A 26,585-nucleotide genomic window follows, 5' to 3' on the forward strand; every position below is an offset into this window, starting at 1 on the left:
GTGTGGCAGGACAAGGAGCCTTGTCAACCAGTTCACGCATCAGGAAGTGGGCCATCAGGTGGCAGAGGGCACGGGGTCACATCCTGCTGGGCTGTGGGGCCCATTTGGACCAAATCCTGAGGGGCCAAAACACCTAGGGAAGGGTGAAGGCAGGACAGGGAGGGGCTGGGGACAGGGTGTGCAGGCCCAGAAGGAGCACGTGGGGGTCAAGTGTACCTAACTGCCTGTAGGATGGGGCGGCATGAGGAGCCGTTGGGAGCAGGCAGCCACCTACCCGAGGGGCTCCCCTCAGACAGGCTATGTCGGTGGGGAGCTCTGGTGGCGGTTCAGGGCGGGGGCTGGCTGTGGGGGCACGCAGGCTTCAGGGCTAAGTCAGAGGGAGGTTTGGGGGGCTGCTGCCACAAACCAGGAGGCATTTTGCACAAAGCCTGGGAGCTGGGCCAACCACTGAGAGTCACTCTGACTGGGGAAGCACTTGCCCAGGCACTACTGTCCCAGCTGACCCTTGTCACAGCCCCAGAGGCTGGGGAAACACGAGGTGCTTTTAAGTTCTGACAGGGGAAGGGACTTACCAAGGCCATCCAGGGGAGGGAGCAGCACGGCAGGCCAGGTGTCCCCATGCCCAGTTCTCTGGTTCATGCATGGTCTCCCCCAGGGAAGCCATGAACACGTGCCTCCAAAGAGCCACGTGACCCTGGCTCACCCCTCAGCCCCCCTGAGCTGGGCCAGCTCTGTCAGGAGACGAGGACGGCATTATCTCCCTCAGTTCTCGGGGTCACCCCAGCTGCCCGCCTGAGCACATCCCTCTCTCTGTAACACCGTTCTGTGCTCCTTGCCCTCTGTCTCCAGCCGCACGAGCACCCCGAGCCCAGGCCCCAGCCGTGCCACCATGCACTGGCTTCAAACCGTAGGATTCTCTACTAGCTGCTATGCCTCCAACACCCCTGCCTGCTGCGAGTTCTGAACCCCAACCACTGGGCCTGAGCGCACGCTTCCTGCTCTGTTCGCTCTGACCCCACCACTCAGGGACAGCAGCAGGGACCCCCCCGCAAGCTGCAGGAACTGGGGGGGGGGCTTGCCAGCACTCACCTGTCTGCAGAGGGGCAGGGCGCACACGACCTGTAACTGTCCCCCTAGCCTCATTCTGGGGGCTGAGAGAAGGGTGTTCAGAGTACGCCTTGTGTTAGCTGTGCCCCCCGAGGGGACAGCTCCCCTGGTTTTTACACTTCATGAGATGAGCACACAGCCTCACTAGAAGCAGATTCAAACTTCATCGGGGGCCCAGAGAGAGGAGAAAGCACTAAGGCCTCAGGCTCCAAAAGAAGCCGAGGGGCTTACAGGTGAGTGCTCTGGGCCTCTCCAGGACAGGAGTAGGACCGGTCCCTCCAGCCAGGCTTGGGCTTTGGCACTGGGAACCCTGGGTCTGGTCAGACACACTTTGAGTCTGGGGTGAGTTATGTCCCTCTAAGCCGCAGCTTCCATCTGGGCCAGCCGATGCCCTGCCCGTTCTTGTCTGCCAAGCCCTGCCAGTGCCCTGCCTCCACCCTCCCCTGGACTACTCAGCCAGTCACCAGGACCCGCCTCCTCCTTCTACCAGCCCTTAGGGCATATGTGTGTGTGTGGGGGGAGGTTGGGGTGTGTGTGTGTGTGTGTGTGTGTGTGTGTGTGGCGCTAAACAGAGGGCAGGACGACAGCCAGAGTCTCCAGCTGACTAGAGAGCAGTCACGCTTGGCAGCAGTTCATGGAGAGGGACGAAGTCTAACTGCGCTGGCTCTTCCTGCGCAAGAGCCCAGTGCCTGGAGCTTGGCCCAAGGTCTGCCTAGCCTTCTCCTCCGGCCGGCCTCCGGCTAAGCGCCTGGCTGGGAAACTGCCCTGTCTCATCACCTCCCTCGTCTCAGATCCCCACTGCCAGGCTTGCCCAGCCTTCCAGATCCGCGTCTGCCCCCTTTCTCTCCCAGCTGGACACCTGCCTGTAGCAGCGGTGAGCCGCGAGGCCCCACTCAGCTCCAGGTGTGTCCTCCAGGAAGCCTTTGTTCATGCTCTGGGCCGACCGGCCTTCCCTGTGTTCCTGCTCTGGGCCATGCCCTGTGCTGTGCTCCCGGGGGCTGTGAGAGCTGGCAGACTTGACCTCTGTCCCAAGTTGGGGAGCCCCAGGCTTGGGATAAAAGAGGGTGTTGGTGGAGGAGGGGTAAGAAGCGGGGATCGGGGTGGCAACAAAAGTCCGGTTACGTGTGGACAAGCCTTTGCCAGGTAGAACCGGGTCAGATGGCACCTGGTGAAAAGTGGTGGGTGGCGTGGCCCAGATGGGAAGCTGCACGTGCAGGGGTTCTAGGAGGGGACTTCCAGGAGGTGACTGATGGGTGGGTCTGGAACCAGCGTGGGGGGCATGTGGTTGCCTGGGAGAGGAAATCAGGAGAGGCCCAGGGATCCTGGAGATGATGGCGGTAGAGAAGAGGTGGCAGGTTGGGGGACAGAGGAGCGGGGAGCCGGGCAGGAGTGTGAATGTGTGCGACATCAGCTGGACCTCTCAGGGGCTTGTATGGTTAAGAGATGGGGCTGGGGAAAGCACAGGGCTCAGTCTGCAACCCCCAAGTGTCAGCCTTGAGCACAACTGCCCTGCTTTGCCTGGTCCTCCCTGGCCTTCCAGGGCTCCATTCCCTGGGCCCCCCTCCCAGAGCTCTCTCAGCAGCTCCCCTGTCTGCCAGGCCCCTCCGCTTGCTCACGCCACTCCCTGGGAGCCCCGCTAGGTGAGAGGGTTATGGGACCATGCCGACGCAGGAAGGGAAGCCTGGCTCAACGGAGGGACGATGGAGACGGGCCGCTGTGGGAATGGAGGGAGCCAGCTCCTGATACTTTTTTGGGCCTCTGTGTCCTCAACTGTAAAATGGGAACTGCTTTAGCGCTAAGCCTCAGGGTGGTTGGGAGATGAGTGAAGGCCGGGACAGAGCAAGGACAGAAAGGCTGGGGTTCTCGGCTAACTATTGCTGTACGCACCGGACCTGGAGCACCTGGCTCCCCTGGGCTCAGAGGGACCCCTAGGTGCCTATGAGGACACATTCTAGTCGGGAGGGCTGATGCTACTCAGCTCCTGACTTAGGGTCCTGGGCTTGAGAGTCCACAGACCTCAGACCCTGGCACAGATCACAATGAGGAGGAAGAGTCCTCCAGAATGAGCGGGCTGATGTGCACGGAGGCTGCCGAGGAAGGGGTGGGTGCCTGCTCTGGGGGCCCCTGCCGAGGCTGTAAGTCCGGGGCGGGGGGGCGGTTTCCTGTGTGGACCTGCACATCCCATGCTGCCAGCTGTCACTGTGCCACCCCTGTGCCCCGAGATCAGTGCACCAGTCGGTGGAAGTGAAGAGGGCGGACGGGGGCTCTGCCTCTGGAGCTCACAGCAGCCAGTCTGGGAGTTTCCTCCCAGACTAAGTCTGAACCATTTGTGGTCAAGAGAGTAACAGTCCCCTGAAATGTCCTTTTCTTAATCCTCCATGATATAATGTGGCAAAATGGACTCAGCAGATATGACTAAATTAAGACCCTTGAGATGGGTGCTTGTCCCGGATGATCTGAGTGGGCCCACGTAGTACAAGATTCCTTAAAGGTGGAGAAGGAAGGTCAGAGAAAGCGAGCCTGATGGAAACAGGGTCAGGCAGATGCAATGCCGTCGGCTCTGAAGACAGGAAGAGGCCTAAAACCAAGGAATATGGGTAGTTCTAGAAGCTTCTAGAGCTTCCAGAAAAAATGCAGCCCTTGCTGACACATTGACTTTAGCCCAGTGAGTCCCAGGTCCATCTTCTGACCTATGGAAGCGGAGGTGCTGCTGCTGCTGTAAGGCACTGAGACTGCAGAACCCTGTGAGCAGCAACAGAAGGCTAGCAGGGCGTCCATTCCATGCACACTGCAGGACTGACTGAATACCTGGGTTGGCAAGAATGCCCCAGAGTGTCTCATCAGTCTTGCTAGGACTGGGGTCCCAGGAGCCCATGGTAAACTTAGCTGGGTACTCAGGTACCTGTAGTCAGGTCTGCACAAGTCAGCCAGATACTTGAAATTTATCACTCCAACCCTCATACCCAAATATTTTAACTGATTTTAATGTAAATCAAACGTCTGTCACATATTTTGAGCCTCTTTAAAGAAAACATAACTGCCCCCGTTCTTAGCCTGTGCTCCATGACTGGGGTTAATTATAGATGGCACTTGCTGGGTATAGCTGAGACCCCACGGCTGGCTGAGGCAGGGCCACTTAGCCCTGAATGGCCCCCGGCTGCTCTGCTACAGGCCACCACCCGCTCTGTGATGTGGGACGGGGGTGTCACCCTGGGCCTGCAGAAGCAGTCTGTTGCTGATGTGGTCACCAGAGGAGGGAGGTTTTTTCCTGCCTGTGGGGCCGAATGGGTTCTAAAGGGATGTGTGAGGGGATTTCTATCACGAGAGGTGCGAATTCAGGGCAGGCCGACGATCATCCTTTTCCCTAGCTCCTTCCGAGCCCCCCAGTCGGCTCCCCTAACACTGCCTCCCAAACCTGGAGCGAGGGTACCTGTGTTCTCAGCTCATTCCTTCTCATCTCCCTGACCGCGCTCCAGGCTAGCACTCGCCGACTGTAATTCGAAAAAACAAGTCCACAGCTCCTCTCTGCACCTTGCCATCACCTGCTTGACGCGAGTTCAGCTCAGCCCTCTTCTGCCATCACTCTCCTGCTCGGAGGTGTACAGGGCCTCTGGGGACCCAGTACATGGCCCTGCCCTGCTCTGGAGCTCTGGTCTTGGGCAGCAGTACCCACCTCTCCCAGTAAGTGAGGCTGGGGCCTCAGTGTGCCCTCAGAGCACCAACAGCTCTTAGGTTCCCACCACCCACCTCCAGCCACCTTTCTGACTCACACCTTCCGGGATGGTAGTAAGCAAACCTGTCTGCTGGGGCCTTCAAGCCCATTCCTAGGCCATATCCAGCCCTTCCCAGGCCAACCCAGACAGCACAAGTCAACATGACAGGCCTGTCCCGAGAACTTATAGAGAGGGAGCTTCCAGACAAACCGTGTCCCATCTGCCTGTTACCAGAGGTGAATCTTCCAGACTCTTTGAACCTTAGTGTTCTTGTTTGAGCAACATGGTTATGGCCTGTCCTGCCCAGCATGGACCACAGGCCGCACAGGGCACCAGCAGCCCGTCCAGATCTCCTGGCCTGTCCTGCCCGGCACGGACCACAGGCCGCACAGGGCACCAGCAGCCCGTCCGGATCTCCTTTGCTCCTCCAAGCCCCACTGGGGGAGATGGGCTTCAAGCTTAGTCCCCAACGTGGAAGGTCATATTCCTTCCATGGCCCCACTTACATCTCCCTTTGCCCTGGGTGCCTGGAGGTTCTTATGAGGACCATAAAAGCAGGCGACCTCTCCAGGGCTCTGTGGCTCTGAATTCCATGGTCCTGTGACCCTAACACAGCCATGAACTTAGGGCTTAGCTAGGCTGTGCAGGATAGTATGTGACTGTGGGCAACCCAGGGTACCCCAAAGACCCTGTTTCCTCCTCCAGGACAGAGGAAATGTACCAGCTGGCCCCACAGCTCCCAAGGCTGCTATGGCCTATCAGACTGCCACAAAGAAGGTTGTGAGGATCCTAAACCACCCTACAGCTGTGCTCCAGAGGCCTGGGAAGCTGGTACCATCCAGGGACCAGCAAGTGCAGAACCACGGAACTAAGGGGCAGACTTGCTCTGTGAGCGAACAGCCATCTCCCACTCCTTCTCTTTCCTCACCCTGCCGAGGGTCAGCCACACCCGCAGGCCTCCCTGAGGAGGCCTCCCTGAGCCACCCTGAGCAGTACCAGCGGTTTTTGGGCAAGACTCCCTAGAATCTAGATCCAGCCCAGGGTCAGTGTCCGGAGTGTAGCCCACATCACACCTGCCTCTGCTCCTTGCGCAGAGGCAAGCGGGTGCCTAAAGTTCAGGGGAAAGTGGGCCAAGGCTGCCCACTTGCACCCACCTCAGGCTGGGTCATTCACCGAGTCAGGAGCCTGGGGACCAGAAGGGGTTGAATGAACCTTGTTTTACCCAGGGCCTGCCAGATGGCCCGAACAGGCCAGTCCTCTCTGGGTAGCAGATTTCCCAACTACAAAGCCAGTGCCCACCCGAGCTGTCTTTCTCGCCCTGGATGTGGCTTCTCTCCGGAAGGAGATGGAGAGGCGCCCTGCCGCGTGAATGCCTGCTCTACGCTGGCGGCCCCCGTCGCTTCTGGGTGTCCCTGTTGCCTTGCTGATCCTGCTTATGTACTGGAAGAGGAGGAACGCAGAGCAACCGTGTCCCCCGCAGAGGCCACTGTGCACCGGCTCTGGGCCCCTCACCACACACACGCGCACGCACACGTGCTTGATGAAGGGCGTAAACGTTAACAGAGAAAACGTCAGCTCCCACCGGGACTGGAGCCCCCACTCACACGTGGCCCGTGCGACCACACGCACGTGGACACTCCGCAGACAGCCCCCCCCACGCACACCCCGTGCGCCGGCACGCACACACGCACGCACCTCCTGCGCGCCAGCACGCACGCACGCACGCACACCCGCGCGCCGGCACGCACGCACAGCCCGACACAGCAGCACGCGCACGCGCACACACGCGGACAAAGGCGCGAGCACAACAAAGGAAGTGGAAGAAAAGTGTTACCCATGAGGAGCCGCCGTTTCACCCGCTTGTCCACATCAGCTACTGACGTGGCATTGAACTGAGAGCGCTCAATTGCAGCCTCATCCTTCTCTAAAACACAAGTAAGGGACAAACACGGAGCCGGTGGTTAATGACAGCCCACTTCCCGCGGCCCAAGACAGTCAGCCTCTCGGCGTGGCGCACACACAGCCAACGCAGCATGCCGGGCCGGGCGTCAGCGCCGAGGGGCGAATCCCGGCAGCCTCCAAGGTGGCGTGTTCGGGGCAGGAGGCGGCAGGGGTGGGGGGTGCAGAGCGGGGGACGACCACACAAGGGCACAGGTGGGACCCAGGGCCCCGCCGCGAACACACAGAGGCAGCGGCTGAGGTCAGAGCGGACAGACCCAGCTGCGGGCGTGGGGGTGGGGCACAAAAGCACACACACCCCTTCAAGCCGCACATGGAGGCAGAAGTGATCGCAGATGCCCCCTGCTCAGGCGGGGGAGGCAGGCACAGGACAAGGCACATGACAAAGGGACAGGGCCATGAGGTCCGGTGATGGCTGTGCCTGGACAGCAGACGCCCTGTGTCAAGGCAGGAAAGTGTGTCAAACACTCATGCAAAGTTAAGAACAAAACATAACAGAGGAATGAACAAAGACACCACAATGGATCCAGTCAAACAGACAGAAAGAACAGGGGCTCGATTTGGGCAGCGCTGGTTGCCTGCTTGTCTATAGAGGACTAGAGCGAGACATTCAAGTGCTTGACGAGGGGCTGCACAGATGGGTCAGTCATTTTAGGAGCGTGCGGAGAGGCAGGTGGGCAGCCGGGGAGCATTCTGGCCGCTGGGCAAAATGCTTGGCCAAGATGCTGCCCGTGGAGGAGCACGTGAGGTTAGCTGTTTGGCGGCCCTCTGCTCAGTGGGACACACGTGGAGCGCTCCGGAGAGGGGAACCTAAGCAGCAGTGAGCAGAGACAGAAGGAAGGTTCTCCTGGCCAGCAGAGGGCAATGGCCCAGGCGCTGGGTCTGGAAGAGGGTTTCTAGGGGTAGGGGAGGGGAGGAGGGGTGAGGGAGGTTACATTAGAAAGGAGATCCAAGCAGGGACCTTCACATGCAGCAGACACTAAAAGATTAAAAAAAAAAAAAAAAAAAAAAGGAGAAAGGATGAATCAGGTGGACAAAGACAAGATGTGTTAGACGAGGCTGGGTGTGTCTGGCCGGCAGCTGTTTGCACTGGTCCCGTGGCCGGCAGAGCCAGCTGCGCTGCAGACACAAACAGTGAGGGAGACCCAGCAGACAAGACAGGCAGGGGCCGCTGGGCCTCAGAGGCCCCGGGCAGGACAGAGGAGACAGGGAGAGAGGTGGGAGAGGGGGTTCTAGATGGGATCAGGCTGCAATAGAGACACTGGTCTGACACCAGGTTTTGCTTTGAAAAAAAAAATATATATTTTTTTGGTTGTTTGGTTTGGTTTGGCTTTTGGCTCTGAAAATAATTAATGAACGTCAGTTATCAGACAAGACAGGCAATCAGGGACCATCACCAGAAAAGCAGGAGGAATGAGATAAAATGAAACCAAAACGGCCATCTGAGAGGAGACCACACAGAGGAAGGGGAGAACCGAGCAGCAGTTCCCAGGACGATAGCCGGGACTAGGGTGAGACGCTGGTGGCCTGCCGCACCCTGGCACCCCCACCCGGCTCTGAAGTACCAGGGAGTAGTCACAGGGACAGAATGCGACAGCAAACTCTGGCTTCACGGCTTTGCTTGCTTGCCACCCCTTTTTTGTTACTTCAAAGTCCCTCCAGAAAAATCTTCAGAGTCAGTAATGAGAGATGGGGTTCCCCATTAAAAAGAATGCATATGGTCACTGCCTGTGGGCTTCAAATGTTGCCCGACACTGAAGAGAAAGAAAGCAAGAGGATGAACAAAGTTGGATGGGTACCAACTTTGAAATTCTTCTTTTTCTCAGTTGAAAGATAAGCAGGGAAAGACGCTACTACTGATTATGGCATGAGGAAACCATGGAAATTCTAGCTTCCTCCTGCAAATATGGACCAGGAGGAAGGAGGTGACCAAACTCAAATTGAGACTCCATGAGACAGAAGGTGACAGAAGGGGCATCGCTGAGAAGAGACTCCAGCTGGGAGAAGAAGTCTGGCAAGAACCCCATTAGCTCAGGAGCGGAAAGCAGTTAAGAACACCCAGAACCCCTTGGGATTCTTCCATCCAGTCTCCCCTGGTGAAGACAGCGAAGACTTAAAGCTGCTTTCTCAGAAAACCTCCTGGTTTTCCAGGCTGGCGGTCAGCTCATGTTGCTAATGGGGCTGATATGCAGGTTAAATGAATGTGCCACGTGTTCCCAAATCAGGGAAAGAAACCCGTATGCTTTAAAACAGAAGCTGCCCTCCTGAGGCACCCCCCCCCCCCACAGACCACCCCCACGTTGAGGATGAGGACCCACAGAAAACCCACAGTGACACAAAGCAGAGGTGCTTGGTCCCGGGTGACTGGGTGGCCCTTGATAAGTTTCTCCAGAAGGCTTCCCCTGGGGACATCTGCCAGCCCCATCAGTACTGTGGGGTGCCTCCTGTTCTTGTTCCCTTAAGCTTCCTTCTTGGAAACTGGGACATGGTGGGGTGATGCTGGGGTGCCGGCCAATGTCAGGGCCACAGGGTACACCCTGGCGTGGGGGCAGAGTGGCACGAGGTAGAGGGGTGTACTTACCAATGCACGTCCGCCCGTCTGAGTGGAGGGCGTACTTCTGGTGGCAGCCGCACATGGGGCCCGTGTCCGTGTCCTCGCAGCTGTGCTGGCAGCCTCCGTTCCCGTAGTTACACGTTACTAGTTAGGCCCAAAGTGTACGTACGTGTGTATAAAAGGAATGACAACAAAGACGGTTAGTTCATCGGTGTTGGTTGGTTCTCTCAAGGGATGGGGAGCAAAGTGATGGCTTAAGGCAATCCGTGAATACAGGCGCATATTTCCCCAGAATGCAGCCCCCACAGGGCCTCGAACGGCATGGCTCGCTCTCCTGATGGGACCTATGACACGGGGACAGACCTGGGTCATGTGGGCTTCCAACAGGGCTGGCACCAGCTGACAGACTCAGATGGTGTCAGGTGAGGAAAGGGACAGGAGAGACCATTTTCTCCTTCCTCAGTCCCAGAGACACTTAGAAACTGTCTCAATGGGACAGACGTCTGTTAATGGCAGGCATCCTCCACAAGGTGGGGGAGGGCAGTGGCAGGCCCTTGCTGACGAGGACACTCATTCAGTTCTTGCCCAGCTTGCTCTCCTCTGCCCGGGACTTGGGCCTGTGGAAAGATGTCTCCGCAGAAGTCTAGTCGGTCCTAGTCCCAGCAGCCATCTCAACCCCTGTCCCCTCACAGGCTGGGTCCTCCCAAGGCAATGTCCGAACAGACGGAATCTGGGCAAATTAATGTCAGCTCACGTGCACTTTGGAAAATGACCTTTTATTTAAACGTGTTACATAGTTTGTTTGCAGGGTCTGTGGCCTGGAGGAGCTGGATGGAGCCCTGCAGCCCAGAACCCTGACATGTTCTACAGCATCAGCAACCTGGGGAGGCTGGAAGGGAGCTGAACAGAAAGGAGCCAGTCTGAAGTAGGAAAAATGATAAATGCAAGTTACTTTAAAACAAAACTGCTTGTTACCATATTTTAAGACAAGCAGTATTGTCGAAGGGGATCCCAGATCTCTGTAAAGCAGCCCTGCTTTATTCTGCTCACAAGACAACCCTAAAGGTGCTCGAAGATGCAAAAATCAATCTCAGACCAACCAAGCCAAAAGTTCCAATTTGGCAGTTGGGGTTAATGTTGTTCCATCAGGTTGATGCATGGCAGGGCTGGTGCCAGAGGGAAGCCATGGGTGGCAGCTCCTGGAGATGGATCACAAGCATTCCAGAACTGTGTCCCGCAGCTGCCTCTCCCAGGCAGTGCTCTCCCCAGGGGCACAGCACACAGCCTCTGGGGCGTCCATCCCTGAGTGATGGTGGCGGCCCTGTCAGCCTGGACACGTGCCGTCTCCCTGCCAGCTAAGGAGGACTTGAAGAGAGTGGTTTTGCTCAGTGTCCCAGCTGTCCTCACGACCAGAGAGAGGCTCTAGTGGGCTGCCTCTTCCAAGGGGAACTAATGTCCCGTTAGCAGGAGGGGCCCGACTTCCGGGATGACGTTTCAAGGACCCGCAGAACTGCTCCAGCTCCCTCTGGCCCTTTCTCCAGAGGAGCATCTCTTCTCTCAGTTTTCCCGGGAGCCCAGAGACCTGCAGTCACATTCTCTCATCTCTGAAACAGCTTGTCTCTCTGCCTGGGAAGAGCCCCAGGGAAGCCACTGGTATAGACCGGCGGGGATCTCATGTGAGGGCAGAGCCCCGCAATAGCCCTGCCTTGGCCCGGACCTCACAAGCCCTTCCAGACCGAGGAGAGCCCCGTTTCAGACCAGGCAGGAGTGGAACACCACAGCCAGTTCTTTCCGAGCTATGAGCTCCCGGCCATGGGCCGTGCCCTGCAGGTGACTCTAAGGAGGATGGAGAGCTGTCTGAGGCAACCGGAGGGAGGGCCATGCTTAGGGTCCAAACCCCTCACTGGGGTTTGTGCATCTCATGGACCCCAAGGGCCGAGCTTGTGAGCACCTAGGGCCTACAGCTTGTACATGGTAACAGTACGGGTGCTGTGGGCTCTTGGATGACCAAGAAAGGAAGGAGAGAGCCCCCTCCAGCCCTGGAGTGGGTCCTGGACTCTGGAGAGATGGAGTTTGGTGCAGGGGCCCTGTGTTCCCGCTGGTCCACAGAGGCTGGCTAGGCCAGGCCCTGGCCCCCACCCCAAATCCAAATCTAGAATTTCCTAGACTCAAACTGGCTTCCAGGGCTAGAGAGAAAGCTTCAGAGGTAACATCACATGAACTCAGCATGCAGACCGCACAGCAGGGGCCAAAGCTGACCGGATTGCCAGCCTTTCCCAGGAGGGCTGCAGGGTGCTCGCCCGCTCCTTGGCCCCAAGGCTGGTATCTGATTCTCCACACAGCTGGACGACACCCAGCACCCGAGCCGAGAGGCTGGGGCTGCTGTTTCTTTCACCAGCAAACATTCAGGGCAAGGGCTTAGCTCTTCTCTGTTAGGGGTGGTGGGGGCTTTGCCACTCACAGCACTGCCTTATCCCTGACCTCTCGGATCAGGTTGGTCCCTTGGGGGATGTTCTCTGAGCAAAGCGTCCCCTTGCCATGCTCATCCCAAACGGACCGGTCAGTTCCAGCCACTGCCTGTGGCCTATGGCTCTCTCCCCAGCACCCAGTGCAGGGCCTGGCCAGTCTTGCCGAGTGAAGGAATGCTCTTTACTTGTGGCTGAGCCTTTTAACAAGCCTTGGCCATTGTCCAGAGGACTAGGAAAGCTGGAGCTCTTTGCTTTCTGTTCTGCTGAGGGGCAGCAGGTTTCTCTGTAGCAATAGGAACCGTCTGATGTAGAGGACGGGAGGGCCTGGCTGGAGTCCTGGGGCTGGAGCTGGGCGCCTGCCCGTGGTGACCTTGTATATGTTAATCTGTGTGATCCCACTGGAAAGCTCAGGAACAAAGAGGAAGGCTGCCCACATCTCAGAATATACCTGGCCAGAAGGGAGCATGTTCACATGGGGAGTGGACAGATCGTGAGTGGGCCTGGAGCATGGTCTCCGTGGAGACAGGGGTAGTGTCTAGTGCATGTGGATCCCCAAGACCTTACTGACTGAGGAGGACATGGGTTGGGAAAGGTGTAGCTTGTGCCAGAGGAAGCTGATGACAACCAAGACAGTCAGACTAAGAATGACAAGCCAGTGAGGGTCAGTTGTTTCTTGTCCACAGAACGAAGGCTGGAAAGCAAAGCCCTTTTCTTCGTGAGAGCTGGGCAGCTCAGTCTCCCATTTCCGGGGCAAGTTTGGGTATGCTTCTCTACTGGGAGCTGGGTTTCCATTTCTCTGTATCAGAAAGTGGGCCTGGAATGAAGTCCTTGTCTCTGGCCAGATGCGGGCCGGGCTCACACCGGTCTCTCTCAGCTCTTGGTACACACAAGCCAACCCGGTGCCAGCACAGGCTGCCCAGCTGCCCAGTGAGTACAGGCTGCCCCACCCCTCCCCACAGAGCTGCTGGGAGCTGGGTCTGAAGCTCTCGAGGACTATGAGTGTGTTCAGCCCCGGTCCTACTTCATTTGCCGTCTCCCACTGTTCCTGGGGAGCTGGGGGACCACATTAAGAGGCTGCCTAACACCTGAGCCGGACCTCCAGCCTGATCTTGGACGGCACCTTTGGCCAGAGGCCTCATTCAACCCAGATCTCACAGGGCATCACCATTTACAGCGGGCCCTGCAGGGGTGGACTGCAGAGTTGATCTTTGATCCTGGAATTAAGGTCAACACAGGCTAGGCTGGGACCCCCCGGGTCCCCCAATCTAGCTCCTCTCCTCCTTCCCCACCCTGTTCCACCAAGGGCTGCCCTGGTCCACCAAGAAGCCCGGGCTTGTAGGCCTCTGTGCACAGCCCGCCATACCCGCTGGAGAGCTCAGGCTCAGGGCCTGTGGGGCTCTGGGGCTGGGGTTACAGCAAGCACCGTGGGGCTCTTGAGCAGGGTTCTGTGCTGGGGCCGTTGGTGGTGGTATGCCGGGGGGCACAACACCGTGTCTGGAGTCCACAGCCCCTGTCCCTCATGCCTCCCCTCGCTTCTTTGGAGACCCTGCCCTTCTTTCCACCCCGAGGTGCCGAGAGCCCTCCCTGGGCAACGTCCAGCCGACTGGACCGACCCCCCCACCCCCCATCCCTCATAAAGCAATGGCAGGAGACGCGTGGGGATGTCTGACCCATTTGCCTCCATCTACCTACGTGTGCAGTCCTTCTGGTTTTGGGCAAGGTCAAAGCCGGGCCTGCAGTCACAGGCCACCCCACCTTTGGGCGTCTCCCGGCAGATGTGGGCACAGCCGTGGTCTTTGTTCATGCAGTTCATACCCTCTGGGAAGAGACAGACGGGGGAGGAGCAGGGGCCGGGGGGAGGGAAGAGAGAAAACATTTTAGGCTGAAGAGAGGCGGCCTATGAAATGTCGCCGTCAGATGCGGCACTCCACGGCTGCTTCTCGCTAGTCCCCCCACCCCCCAGCGCGTGCCAGGGTGAACGCCTAGCCGTCCACGAGGGGAAGCAGGGAGAAACCACCGACACCGGGCCCAGGTCTCGAACCAGGGCTCACTCTGAGAACAGCACTGTGAAGGCCTCCAGGGAGCCCACGAAGACGCGTCCCTGCCTGGGTCAGGTCACAGAACCTGGTCCGGCTCAGGGGTTTAGACCGTTTCTTCATTAGGGCGGGCGCGTGTCGGGGAAACGTGGCACCTTTCCATCTGCCCAGGGACGGCACATGCCCCACACGGGCAGGCGGAGACTTTGGTTTCAGACTGGGCCCAGGGCGGGCGCTGACGGGTCAGGGGACTGGGTGGGTGGGCAGCAGCCCTAAGCTAATGGGCCCTGGCGGGCTGGATCTTGTTCCCTGGGAGGCCTGTCCATCCTGCACGGCCACCTCTCACTGTGTCCCTGCACAAGTTGGAGGCTGCCAGCCTGGTCTGCTGGACCTCCGGGCTCGTCCCTCAGCAGCCCCGTAGCCGTGCCCTGAACTACTTGCCACTCATCTCCCCTCAGCTGCCCAAGGGGATCTCTCTTTGTCCCTGGTCACTGCAGGGCTCCCAGGACCCATGGAACCCTCACTCCCAAATGCAGAGCCCTGCACGACCTGCTGCTGGCCTCCAGCTTCACGGCACATCCCATGCCCCACGGAGCCTGTTCCTGGTCCAGAAGCACACGTGTCCCTATTTCCAAAATCTCAGCCCAGGGTTCCTGCTGTTTGGCAGGTTTCTTTTTAAAGGAAAATGTCTTCCAGCCTCAGATACCTTGTTCTGTGAAGCCTCACTTGAAAGGGCAGCCGGCAGCAGGCCTCCTTGCTGGCTGGGAGGCCTCAGAAGGGGGAGAAGGCCCCAGGGTGCCAGGGCTGGGCCCCCCACTGCCTGCTAGTGTCTAGCCCTCTGGCTGCAGCGGCGGAGTCACCTGGGGCCCCGTTTCTCTGGCCCTTGCTTCGGCCCTTCCAGCTTGTTCTCTGGGCTGGCTCGGAAGCCGCGTCCCTCACAAGGCCGGCTTTTTCCTGTCTCGTCTCCTCCCAGGCTCCCCGAAACTCTACTGTGGTGCCAAACCCTAGGCAGCGGCAAAGTTCTGGGCACGTTCTGGGCCCCTCACCCCTATAAAGGCAAGCACGCCCTTCAGAGGTGGGAACACAGGGTTAAGACACCTGTCCAAAGGCCGATGGGGCACTGAGAGGCACCACCAGGACTTGGACCAGCACCTCAGGCTATAAACCTCTGTTTCGCTCCTGCCCCAGAGGCCTTGTGCAGTGCAGGGCTGGGCTGCCCTGGATTTCCAGGGCAGGCACTGGGCCCATGAACATGGAGTCTCCAGAGGCCTGGCCTCCACTCAGTGCATGCTGAGGATTCTACTGAACTGTGCTCTGAGGGCTCTGGGATGACAGGGACAATGAGGCTCCCCGGGTGGGACCCAGTCACCCCTAGTTCCTGGGACGCCCACCCTCCCATGCCCCATCCCAGGAGACTTGATCTGCCTGGAGTGGCTCAGACCCCTTTCAGATGACCCCAGTTGATGTTTATCTTCCTAGTGATTTGTGAGGAGTTTCCAGAGTTTATGAGGTCATCAGGGGTCAAGTGAGAGGTGGTAGGTCACAAGTCCATCAAGAGGCTAAAGGCAGATGAAAGGAAGAGCGGCTGTCTGCCCACGCGGCGCCCTGAGACCTTACTTCCATGTCCGGTCCGAGAGGAGGCGGCCCCGGACAGAGGGGAGGAAGCCACAGACGGGGACACGCAGCAGCCTCCTTTCCCCAGCGTGGCTGCCCCGTGGGCCAGGACCAGCTCCATCTTGACCCTGTCCGCTGTAAGCACGGGTGTGGGACAACAGAGATCTGACATACACTTAAGAACACATACACCCCAGCAGCTACCACGAAGATTTTTTTAAAAAGTCTGAATTTAAGTGGAACAAAGAAATGGTCCTGAGGGAAACCTGCCCTGTGCTGGGCGCGCTGACCTCTGCGCTCACCTGGATTTCCGCCTTCCCCAGATCACACCGCTGGACCAACGCAGAGTGGGACCAACTACCCAACGGCTGAGTGAACGAGCGCTCCGGTGCCAGGGCTCCTCGCTGGAAGCTTCTGGTGCATGTGGAGGGACGCCCCCTCCTCTCCCGGAATCCACAGCAGCACGTGCCCACCTTGCAGGGCAGCGTGGGAGACACAGCGGGCAGTGGAATGATGGGTGGGGTGGGGACGGTCTGGGGCTGGTGTGGCATTTCTGGCTGCTCCACCGCGACCAACGCCAAGCTCCGGGGAGAGGTCTCTGAAGGTGCAGTGGGGGAGGGGGCACCAGGGGCCCTTGTGGGCCGGCAAGAGCCAACCTCACACGGAAAGTATGGCTCTCTGAGGTCACAGGCTTAAGTCAGGCAGCTTGGGGTAGGAGTCTGGTCTTCTTACTAGTTGTGTGTCTCAGAGAAAATCGCTTCTTTAATAAAGTGGCCATGATCATCTCTGCCTCATAGACAAGGCAGGGTGGGTATTCTGACACCAGATCTTTCCATGGGGGCGCTGACTGCAGAAGGCTGGTGCCTTTTCCTGCGGAGCCAGAGAAAGCACAGCTCCTCGTGGGGACCTTGGCTAGGCCGGGCAGCCCCTCCTCAGGTAAACTGTCAGTGGAGGGGCTCTCCTGGGCCACGGAGACATATGCAGCCTCTCACCAGGTCTCCGGAGAGAGGCTCGCTCAGAGACTCGCTGACCTGAGGTGCCGGCCGGCAGATGGTGGCCACCAAGTGGCCTCCCGGGCCATCATCATGGCTGTGTTAACAGTGGGCTAAGTCCGGCGTCACCCTTCACTCCCCGCTTAAGTGGCCCTTCTGGCTCCCCAGTGCCCACAAATGTACAAGGACTTGTTGTTCCTGCCTCTTGGCAGCCTTGTCTCCCGCCACGCACGACTCGAGCTCCACCACCCACAATTCCGCACTGCCCACTGAACGCCCCCGGGAGTGCCCCATCCACGCCCCTGCCTCTCTGGTCTTCCACAGACAAGATCCTAGGCCTCTTCAAACCCCACCAGTTCCACGGGGCTTCCTGACTGCTCCCCTGTCGCCCCCACGGGGCTTCCTGACTGCCCCCCCCCCCCCCCCCGTCGCCCCCATGCCGCCGCCCCGCCTTGATCTCCCAGGGCCGCCCTGTGGCTGGCCCAGGCGATCGATGCCACTCACACAGATCTGTGCTTTCCTCCTAAGCTGGGAAGGGCCCAAGGGGCCCTGTTCAAGCTCAGGCTTATATGTGATGAGGAAAGGGAGATTGAATTTCCATTCCCAGCCAAAGAAACACAACTTACGAGAAGCGCTGCTAATCATCACTAACCATAAATTTGTCACTGGGGAGCTGATGTGGCCTTGAACGTTGGATGCTAAACAGAGCCTAAGGCTTTAGAAGTCACTCAGCTTTCTCCCACACCATGGACTTGTCATGAGGCAGTCTTTCTTCCTGAGAATCTAGACTTTTAATAATGAGCCAAGATGTTGATGTTTTGCTGACAAAGGATAATTTGGGGTGGGGGTAACCCAGTGTCCCAGTCCAAGTCGATCTAGAAGCAAGCAGTGGAAACCCGGAGCAGGGAGGGTAGGCCTCGGGCCTTGATTGTGTCCACGTCAGTGGGAGAGGCAGGCAAGGCCCCCCATCTTCTACGGAAAGAACGGAGTGAGGTCACCTGACTCACTGAGGGTCTCCCCGCCCGCCACCCCCAGGCTCTGGAGCACAGGGCCCTCCTTCTAAAGCCGAGGGCAGGGCCAGCGCTAGGTCCCCCGTGAAGAGGGCTATGGGACCCCTTTACATTTCTGACAATTACAGAGGAGCCTGAAGAGTTTCTGTTCAGGTGTTGACAGGCTATAGCTACTCATGTTTACTACAGCAGAAATTCAATGGGGGAAGCTTACATTTAATAATTTATAACAATAGAAATTAAAAAATGTATTACATGTTAACATTAATTTTTTAAAATTAGAAACTGCATTTTCCAAATCAAGGGCAGAGCTAGCCGGGAGGAGAGTCCTGGCAGAGGAGAAGGGAGTTGGGTGGGCGCTGACTCCTGACCCTGCTGTGTGAATCCTGGGCGTGAGGCTGGGCCTCAAGCCACGTGCCCCCTCCCCTCATTCTCCAGGCTCTTGTCACTTCTTGTCTCCACTGGGTTAAGGGGGTGTCTCAGTTGGCTGCACCTGCCGCAGCCTGGACGCTACAGGAAGTGGTCAACCCGTGGTGGCACTCCAGAAGGCGCAGGCTCTGTAGGGCCAAATGCCACCGTGTCCCTCCTCCAGGAAGCCTTCCTCGGTCCCCCAGCCCAGTCAACGGCCTTCTGGACGCCTGTGCTCCCCTCGCTCACAGCACTGACATGGTGGCCATGTTTCTCCTCCCTGGTCTTCCTGTGACTCTCCGACCAGCCCCTGAGGACAGGCTGAGCTCTGAGCCTGTTGGTCCTCACTGTCCAGATAGGTCCTGCCCGGGACGGGCTCCTCCGTGTCCTCACCGTGAAGGGAGGGAAGTGGAATAAGCTTTCCCCTCCTCCACAGGGGGCTGGGACACAGGTCTGGCCCTCACACGCCGGCAGCCACCACGCTGGGAGACAGGCTGACAAGGAGCAGGCCGCCCCCAGCTGCCGGCCTCACAGAGCCTGGAGCCCTCTCAGCCTCACAGCTTCTGGAGGAAGCTCCTCCGAGCTGGTGGCCATCAGGGTGTCACCCTCACGTCGGCAACCATCGCAGAGAAGGTCGCAGCTGCCCAGCCTGGGGCCGAGGACTAGGGTTTGCTCTGCGCTGGTAATTCAGCTCCTCAGCGGCTGGAGACACAGAAGCCACATTACCTTCCCCTGGGCGCTGGGGCCCACGGGCTGCTGCGGGCCGCGGGAAGATGAGTGTCACGGCGGGGCAGAGCCACAGGCTGTCAGGGCTGGGTGGAGCCTTGCAGTCCTGTCCATCCATCTTGCAGATGGGAAGAGGAGGTCCCGAGATGGGACGTGTCTGTCTCAGGCCAGACGGCAGGACTCCAGCCCAGGCTGCTGGGCTCGCAGCCATCTTGTCCCGTCCTGGGGTCCTGCACTACGCGTGTGGGACCCAGTAGGCTGACTGGCCGCAAGCTCTTCCTGGGGTGAACAGAACGGGGAGCCTGGCGCAGAGGGTGGTAAGTGGCAGCTGCCACTACTAACTGTCTTCAGAATTACGAACCTATTAACGTTCAAGGCCAGCGCAGATGCTTCTTCCTCCATGAAGCTCTCTGGGCAGCCCCTCAACAAAGCACATAACCCCTAGCTCCTATGACCTTGTAGCAGCTGCCCCTGAGCACAAGGGGGGAGCCTCAGCTCACCAAAGAGCCATCAGGTGACTCTGCCTGTGTCACCCCACTAGCCTTTGGGAACAGCGCGAGGGTCCCTCCAGAAGCCTGGCCCGCCCACCCTTCACCTGCTTGTCCTCTGCACCCCGCTCTCCCTTGGCACCCTCGCCGGCCCCCCCACCTGCTGCAGGCACCACAGCGGCCTCTGGCAGGCCTGGCCCCCACACACAACCGGCTCTCAGCAGAGCAAGGGGATGGTCCATGGGCCAGCCTATGACAGCCATGCCACTGGCCAGCACTGAGAGGCGTCTCTGCCACAAACGTGCTTTCTCTGGACTCCCCTCGCCGGCTGCCTGATGCCCCCGTTCTTCTAGTGTAGCTCAAGACCGGACCCTGCAGACCAAGTCTCCTGGCTCTCTGTCTCTCCCTTTCAAATGGCAAAGTGCAGATGGGGTGGGAGGCAGTGGTCCACTCTGTTTGTCCCCCTGTGCTCGTCTACCTGCCGTCACCTCTCCCACCAGCCAGAAAGCTCCTGCGGGCAGGGAAGGTGTCCTGTTGGTGCTACGTCCTGCTGCAGGGCCTCCACAGGGCAAGGCTAGCTGCCGAGCCTGGAAGGTGGCCAGTCCCAGTGCTCACCACCATCAAGGAACCCTGAGGAAGGGTGTGCCAATCCCAAGAGGGGTAGGGGCTGGAACCCACCTGTGTTGTACCTGACTGAGCCTCTGGTCAGACCTTCTTCTCTTCTCTTTTTCTTTCTTTCTTTAAAAGATTTTATTTATTTATTTGACAGACAGAGGTCACAAGTAGGCAGAGAGGCAGGCAGAATGAGGATGAAGCAGGCTCCTCGCTAAGCAGAGAGCCCGAAGCAGGGCTCGATCCCAGGACCCTGAGATCATGACCTGAGCCGAAGGCAGAGGCTTTACCTCACTGATCCACCCAGGCGCCCCGGGTCTCTGTTTTCTTAGCTGCGAGATGGGCTGTCATATCCTTTACCTCCAGGGGTTGCCGTGAAACTCAAACGAGAGAACTATGTAATGGTGTGGCACAGTCCGGGTTCCTGACTCAGCCTACCTGGTGCTACAGGCAAATCCTTGCTAAGCCACCTCTCCCACCCCCGTGGGGGAACTTCAAGGGACCTCTTTATCCTTGCCTGGGTCCTTAGTGCCCAGCACAGGGCCTGAAAGCACTAGGAGAGCAAAGGTAGGAGAGAAGGAGGGAGGAAGAGGAGGAGAGAGACAAAGGTTGCCCAGCCTCCGCGTGCCTCAGAGAACTGTGAGAGCATTCTGCGGCAGTCGCAGCTGGGTGTTCTATGAAACAGCCCCTCAGGGACCCCACGGCATACATTAAAGACTCTGAGAAGTCCTGTAGTCACTGGTGGGACAGGGCCCTGCCTCTCCTCTAACACAGCCCGCTCTAGGATGACCATGTCAGTTCCTCATCACCTGGCAGATGAGCTTGTGGTGGCCCAGGGACCGAGGCAGTGCAGGCCTGGGCAGGGGATGGGGCCCTGGAGCCTGCTGTGGCTCCCTCTGTCTCAATCCCAGGGGCGGAGAAGGTGGCACTCCCTCTGCCCTCTTCTGGGAGGGCTGTCCTGCAGACAGTGAGCGAACAGGCAGCACGGCCAGCACGGCTCCTGCCAAGGGTCCGTGAGTTTGGGGAGCACCGAGGCACATGAGGCGCTGGACACCAAGCACTTCTGCTCCAGGGGATGGCCCCTGAAGGGTCTTCAGGGTCCTTGGCTCTACCCGCTCTGCTTCCACCCCACCCCAGCTCCTCTGAGGGGGCCAGACCCCTCTGGCCAGCTCTGGCTGGCCCATGGTCTCCATGATGCCAGTCCTCAGGCTCCTTCAGAGCAGGGGCCAAGCCCAGGCCTGGGCACAGATTGGGTTTCTGTGAGCCTGCAGAACCCAAGGGCCCCGGCCCAAACTCTGCCCGCCCACGGCTCCTGCTTTGTACCACATCTGCTCTTGGGGGTCGAACAACAAGATGGCTGTCCTGGGGCCACGTGCGGCCTCCCCTGGCCTAGCTCCCTGTCCTGATATGGGGAGTGACACAGAGCCAAGTTTAGCAGAAAGCCTTGTTTACCTCCGTGCCTACAGGGGAAATAAGATTGAATTTCAGAGTCGTTTCCAGAAATCCTGGTCCTCAGGGGCTTGGTGCCAGGCAGGCCAGGCTGCTCGCCAGGTCGAATCTAATTCGATCTAACCCATCCAAATCCAATTATGTTCTGCAAACTCGGACCGAGTGTCTCCTTGTGCCCAGGACCGGGCAGGGGGCAATGAGGAGGCAGATGCTCCACTGCCAGGACACTGGGCGCAATTTCAGATTCTGCCACTTGCCGCGTGACCTTGGGCAATCACTTCCCACTGAGCCTGAGTTTCCCCGCCGTGTAACAGTGGCTCGTCGAGGCCCTGCCTCCCAGGTGTTCACTCAAGCCGCCTTCCCCTTCTTGGGCCAGTGAGGCTACGGACACAGGTGAGAGCTCCAGGGACGGCAGCCGTGGCCAGGGGAGCCACGGAAAGGTTGTAAATAGGGCGGGGGTGCGCTTATGTGGCAGGAAGATCTGTGGATGCGGCAGGCCAGGGCAGCCGCCCTGACAAGGCTGCAGGCCAGCAGCACGTGGGAGGCTACTGCCATCACGCTGAAAGGGACAAAAGAGCCTGGAGGGAGGGCAGTGGCTCTGGGGAAGGGAGGAAGGCTGGGTTTGGGATGCAATTAGGAGCCCCTTTCTCTGGCTTTTCCAGAACACATGGTGTAGGGAACTTGGACTCTAACAACCCTTTCATCTAACTTAACCCTCATCACAGAAGCGAGTATCACCATGTCCATTTCACAGACAAGCAAACGGAGGCGGGATCCGGCGGGGAAAGAGCGGCCAGGGCCACACCATGCCTGAGAAGCAGGGCCAGGTTCCCAGCCTAGCCTTTTGCTCCCCAGAGCCCAGGACTTGCTCGCCATGTCCCCCTACCCCCATTCCTGCCTACTCTGGGCCCTGGGACAGGCTCTGGCCGTTATTTTCCCCAAAGGCTTCCTATCATTTTTGGAGACTCCATGAGGGTATGCACAGAGGTAATCGATGGCAGAATCTGCCTGCCCCAAACTGTGTGCACCTTGCGTCTTTGGCAAAGCAAAGTTCACGGGTGCATCTAAAGCAGGGCAGGGGGAGGCGGGCCCAATCTGTTTGTACTTCAGAGCTGGCCCTTTTTCCTAGTCCTGGCCCAGGATAACAAAGCCGGAATGTGTGCCTCCCAAGGGTCGTCGCTATGGCGACTTCAGCAATACCATCACTTTCCGCATCCATGTCCCTTGACCACAGGGAAAGGAAGGCGAGCTGGGAAGGCAGAGCAGGGAGAAAAGAACACTTAGCCTGCTCCACCCTTCCCCCCACCTCAGCAGGAAGGGATTTTCCTCCCCTGCAACCTCATCAATAGAAAATTACGGAGCCCAGAAAGAGGCTGGAGCCTTGGGGGTGGCAGGGAGAGGCTGCTGCCTTCTGCAGCCCAGACTTGGCAAGCCGGCCGAGCGAGGCAGGCAGAAACAAGCATGGGCTCCCACATGCTCTGAAGGGGAATGAGGCAAAGAGGGAAAGGTCCTGCCATGGGGCAGAGGCACGGGAGCGGGGGCAGGGACAGGCCTGCTGGAGGGGTCTCGGGGACAGCCACGGCCCAGGTGCAGAGCTGTCTCACGCCCTGTGGGATTCTCCCCACTTACCAGAGGAGGGTACTGAGGCACAGAGAGCTTACAGCTGATGTGAGGCCACGGGGGCCTGCATGTAGGGGGTCCAGCCAGAAACTCGCTGTGGGCTGATGTCAACCACAGCTACTGTTAGCGAGCACTTACTGTATTTTTTTTTTTTTTAAAGAACTTTTAATTTATTTATTTGACAGAGAGAGAAACCACAAGTAGGCAGAGAGGCATGTGGGGGGTGGGGGAGCAGACTCCCTGCTGTGCAGAGAGCCCGATGTGGGGCTCGATCCCAGGACCCTGGGATCATGACCTGAGCTGAAGGCAGAGGCTTAACCCACTGAGCCACCCAGGCGCCCTTGAGCACTTGAGTATACTAAGCCCTTCACGAGAATCATGGCCTGTAAGCCTCACGGGCACTTCTCAGAGTAGACACGGTTATCCCCACTTCACAAGTGAGGAGAATAGGGTGAAAGAAGGCTTGGTGACTTGCTCAAGGGACACAGGGTGGACAGGCGAACATGGGTTTCATGGAACCTGCTCTCCCAGGGCACTTCCAGGAAGTGACAGACTGTCAGGTTGAGGGGAGGGCCAGGGAAGCCCGGGTTCGTCCCCTTCGGTTCCTTAACTTTCCCCTCGGCGACATGGCGCACCGGAACGACAGCTCCTGTCCCCACTGCCTGTGTCCACATGTCCACATCCTGTCTCTCCAAGGCAGCTCAAATGCCAGCTGCTCCAAGCGGCTGAGCTCTCACCCTGACCCTGCCTCCAACCTCCGCGTTCCTCAGACCCTTTGCCTGAGGCTCGCCGAGGCTCCCGACTGCCCAGGGCCTAGCCCCAAGCCTGGCACAGAGACAAACGACTAGACTGCAGATCTTTGTAATGGCACCCTGCACGGCAAGTAGCTTTCTCCTCGTTTTCAGAATTCACAGAGGTTAAGCAATTTACCCATGGCCATTTAGGTAGGACGTGACACAGAGGAGACTTGAACCTGTTCCCTGTGACTCAAAGACCTGCCCTTCACAAGCTGCAAAGGGAACTTTCTAGAGCATAAATCTGACTGTGTCTTCCCACTGCTAAAAACACATCGATGTCCTCTTAGTGCCCCAAACGCAGTACCCAGAGGATTAGGCTGAGTTCTCAGTATGGTACTTCAGGTCCTCCTGACCCCACATGGCCCGCGGTGGCCCTAGGTAACAGGGACACCGTCAGCCTGCACGTCCTGCCCTCCCGTCTCACCTTGGGGCCTTTAGGGATGTGGTTCCTGGGACACACTCCCTCCTCCTGTGAATGGCAGCTCCGACTATAGTTTCTTGAGATTGTGACTGAGTGTCACCTCTTCTAGGAAGCCTTCCTTGTCTCCATCCTCCTTCAAGGTCCCTGGGCTGCATTTGGGGATTGGCCGGGGCCTCTGAAGCCCTCGCACTTCCCTCTCTCAGAGCACCTATCGTGCTAACTCTAACTGCTGGGCCTGCCAGGCTTCCCCCTGCCTGCCCCAGACTAGGGGCTCCTGGAGGAGGCAGGGCCCAAGCCCAAGTCACCTCTTTACCCCGATGCTCTGCGCGGGGCCTAGCCCAGACTGAAGGCCCGAGAAATGTTCTGTGCTGGTGAGGGGCCTGGGCTTGGCCACTCTGGGCTTTTGACTCTTCATCAGAACAGGGGCCAATGCTCAGGCAGGAGTACATCTGTCTGCAGGCCCAGACCCGGCAGCGGCCTACGGTTATGGTGCTGGCTGGGACCTTGCACATCTCCCCGCCTGGTTCTCCCTGGAACCCTAATCACACTCCGACAGTATCTGCGCTTGGCTGGTGCTCTGGGAGCCTCTCGTGACGAGGCCTGGGCTTGAGTGAGGACACAGGGCTCTCCCTCCTGCCTTCTGTCCCTGGAATTACATCATCCTGGGCAATGCCCGGCCTGGCCAAGGCCCCAGACCAGACCCCCGGGGGGACTCGGCGCCTAGCCCGCTGCAGGCTGTATCTCTGGGGGCAGCCCCGCCCGGGCAGTGGGAGTAATGAGGACCGAGGGCTTCCACTTACCCCGAGCTCCTCAGGGCCAGGCCCCATGCTAGGCCCCTTACACGTGTCCCTGACCGTCTCTCGCGACTCTGAGCACCAGGTCCCGTCAGCAGTCTCACCTGACAAGGGACGATGCTGGGGCTCAGAGACAGATCGCCCGACCTGAGTCGTGGAGCAGGGACAGGAGCCCCTTTGGCCAGCAGGCTGAAGGCGGTTCCAGCCCCTCACCTCACAGCCTACCTACTGCCCCCTGGGATCCCCTGGACTGCCTTAGGGGCCCTCAGGGGACCCAGCTCCTTTCCTCCACCTTGCCCGCATCTCACTGCCTTTGCCTGACCTTCCTCACTGCTCCCCCAACCCCACACTTCCGGGCGGGACCCCTCTGCCCTCTCATGGCCACCCCTCCTTCAGGCGCAGTAGCCCCCGTCAGGGCCCCAACAGGACTAGCCCTTCCGAGCTGGCCTCCTCCTCTGGTGCAGCCATGAAAGTCCAACCCTTCTGTGACTGGACGTCCAGCACCTTCCATGTTCATCTGCTCACTTGCCTACTTGCTGTCTCTTTCTACAGATACTGAGGTGGGGTCTCCTTTATACCTCGCCTCTCCACAGGGCCGGCCTGCTTCTCGTCTGTGCCTTTCACCAGCGCTGCGCTCCCAGGGGCCGACCACCGGTGAGCCCCTCGTGGGCATTCAGCGTGCACCTCAGGGCGGCGGGTTCGAAGTGCGCTGCTGACAGGCAAGGGGCATGGCTCCACAGTGAAGCTGTTCTGCTCTGAACGACACGCGTGCGAACAGCCAGAGCGGACCGGGTTTCTGCAGAGCTAACACTGGAAGGGGCCTTGGAGACCATCTAGACGAAGACTCGCCTTTTCCTTGAGGAGGTTGAAGCTGCTGGGACAGTGACCTGCCCTGGCTCATGCAGCTGTCAGCGTGGGAGTCACACAGAACCTTTCGACGCTCAATCCCCTGGGGTTCCCAACGCCCCAGCTCTCAAGTTCAGCATTCTCGTTGCCACATCAGATGGTGGCTCACGAGGCACGGCTGGCTTAGGGCTGTCCACCAGCCTATAAGGTGCGTACGCATTCTGTAAGCCTTTGCAAAGTGCCACCTGTGTGAGGCTCTATGTGCAAGCCAAGAGCAAGGCTGGCGGACTGCCGACCCGCAGAGCTGACACTAAGTCCCTTGTCACAGCTGCTCCCTAGGTGGCAGGCCCTGTGTACACGGACATATGGACAGACGGATGAACGGACTGCTGAGACCGTGGCTGGCTCCTGGCATCCCAGGTGATGCCGGCCTTCCTTTGGCCCCCACCCCGGGGCCAGATCAGTCCTGACACTGGGATCCTGGGAAAGCTGTGTCTGTGAGACAGGTGGCAGAGCCAAAGAGCCAAAGAGCCGCAAGGACCACACTCTGTGCCGGCATGTGTGCGCAAACAGGGGCGGAGCTGCAGAGTCCCACGGGAAGGCGGCACCACTGTTGGGCGGGCCTGGCTCCCTGGCTCGGCCTCACACCTCCCATTCTGGCCCATTCTAAGGCGTGTGGCCCTGGGAGTTGTGCTGCTTCCTGCTCTGCGAAGTGCCTCATGACTCAGGTGTTCAGCAAAGGCGGCCGGTCTCCCCGCCCCCTCCCCAGGCTGGCTCTGCAGCACCTGTCCCCTCTTCACTCTGGCCCCTGGGTCACCTCCCAGCACCCCCACCCACCCCGTCCGGCCCCCTGAAGTTCCCCTGATGACCACTAGGTGTCACCATGAGCACAGCCAAGCCTTTCAGGCCTGGAGTTCGGGGACCCAGAGGATATCTCACTCCATTGAGGCTGGGGAGGCTGGAGGCGCTTT

The 26,585-nt window shown here is 58.9% G+C and overlaps 1 protein-coding gene across 3 annotated transcripts in view; it reads right to left on the bottom strand.

Moving 5' to 3' along the window:
* SCUBE1 (signal peptide, CUB domain and EGF like domain containing 1) overlaps positions 1 to 26,585 on the bottom strand; it is a 133,664-nt gene that overhangs the window by 43,205 nt on the left and 63,874 nt on the right. For 2 of the 3 annotated variants that reach the window (XM_059187196.1, XM_059187198.1), the window contains 3 exons: positions 13,494 to 13,619; positions 9,361 to 9,477; positions 6,655 to 6,744 (listed from right to left, as the gene is read on the bottom strand). In XM_059187196.1, the coding sequence (XP_059043179.1) occupies positions 6,655 to 6,744; positions 9,361 to 9,477; positions 13,494 to 13,619 (333 nt within the window). The remainder of the gene's footprint in view (positions 1 to 6,654; positions 6,745 to 9,360; positions 9,478 to 13,493; positions 13,620 to 26,585) is intronic. The other variant, XM_059187197.1, reaches the window with a different exon arrangement.

This window comes from Mustela lutreola, chromosome 8 (assembly GCF_030435805.1).
Source record: "Mustela lutreola isolate mMusLut2 chromosome 8, mMusLut2.pri, whole genome shotgun sequence".
In the NCBI taxonomy this organism is placed as follows: domain Eukaryota; kingdom Metazoa; phylum Chordata; class Mammalia; order Carnivora; family Mustelidae; genus Mustela; species Mustela lutreola.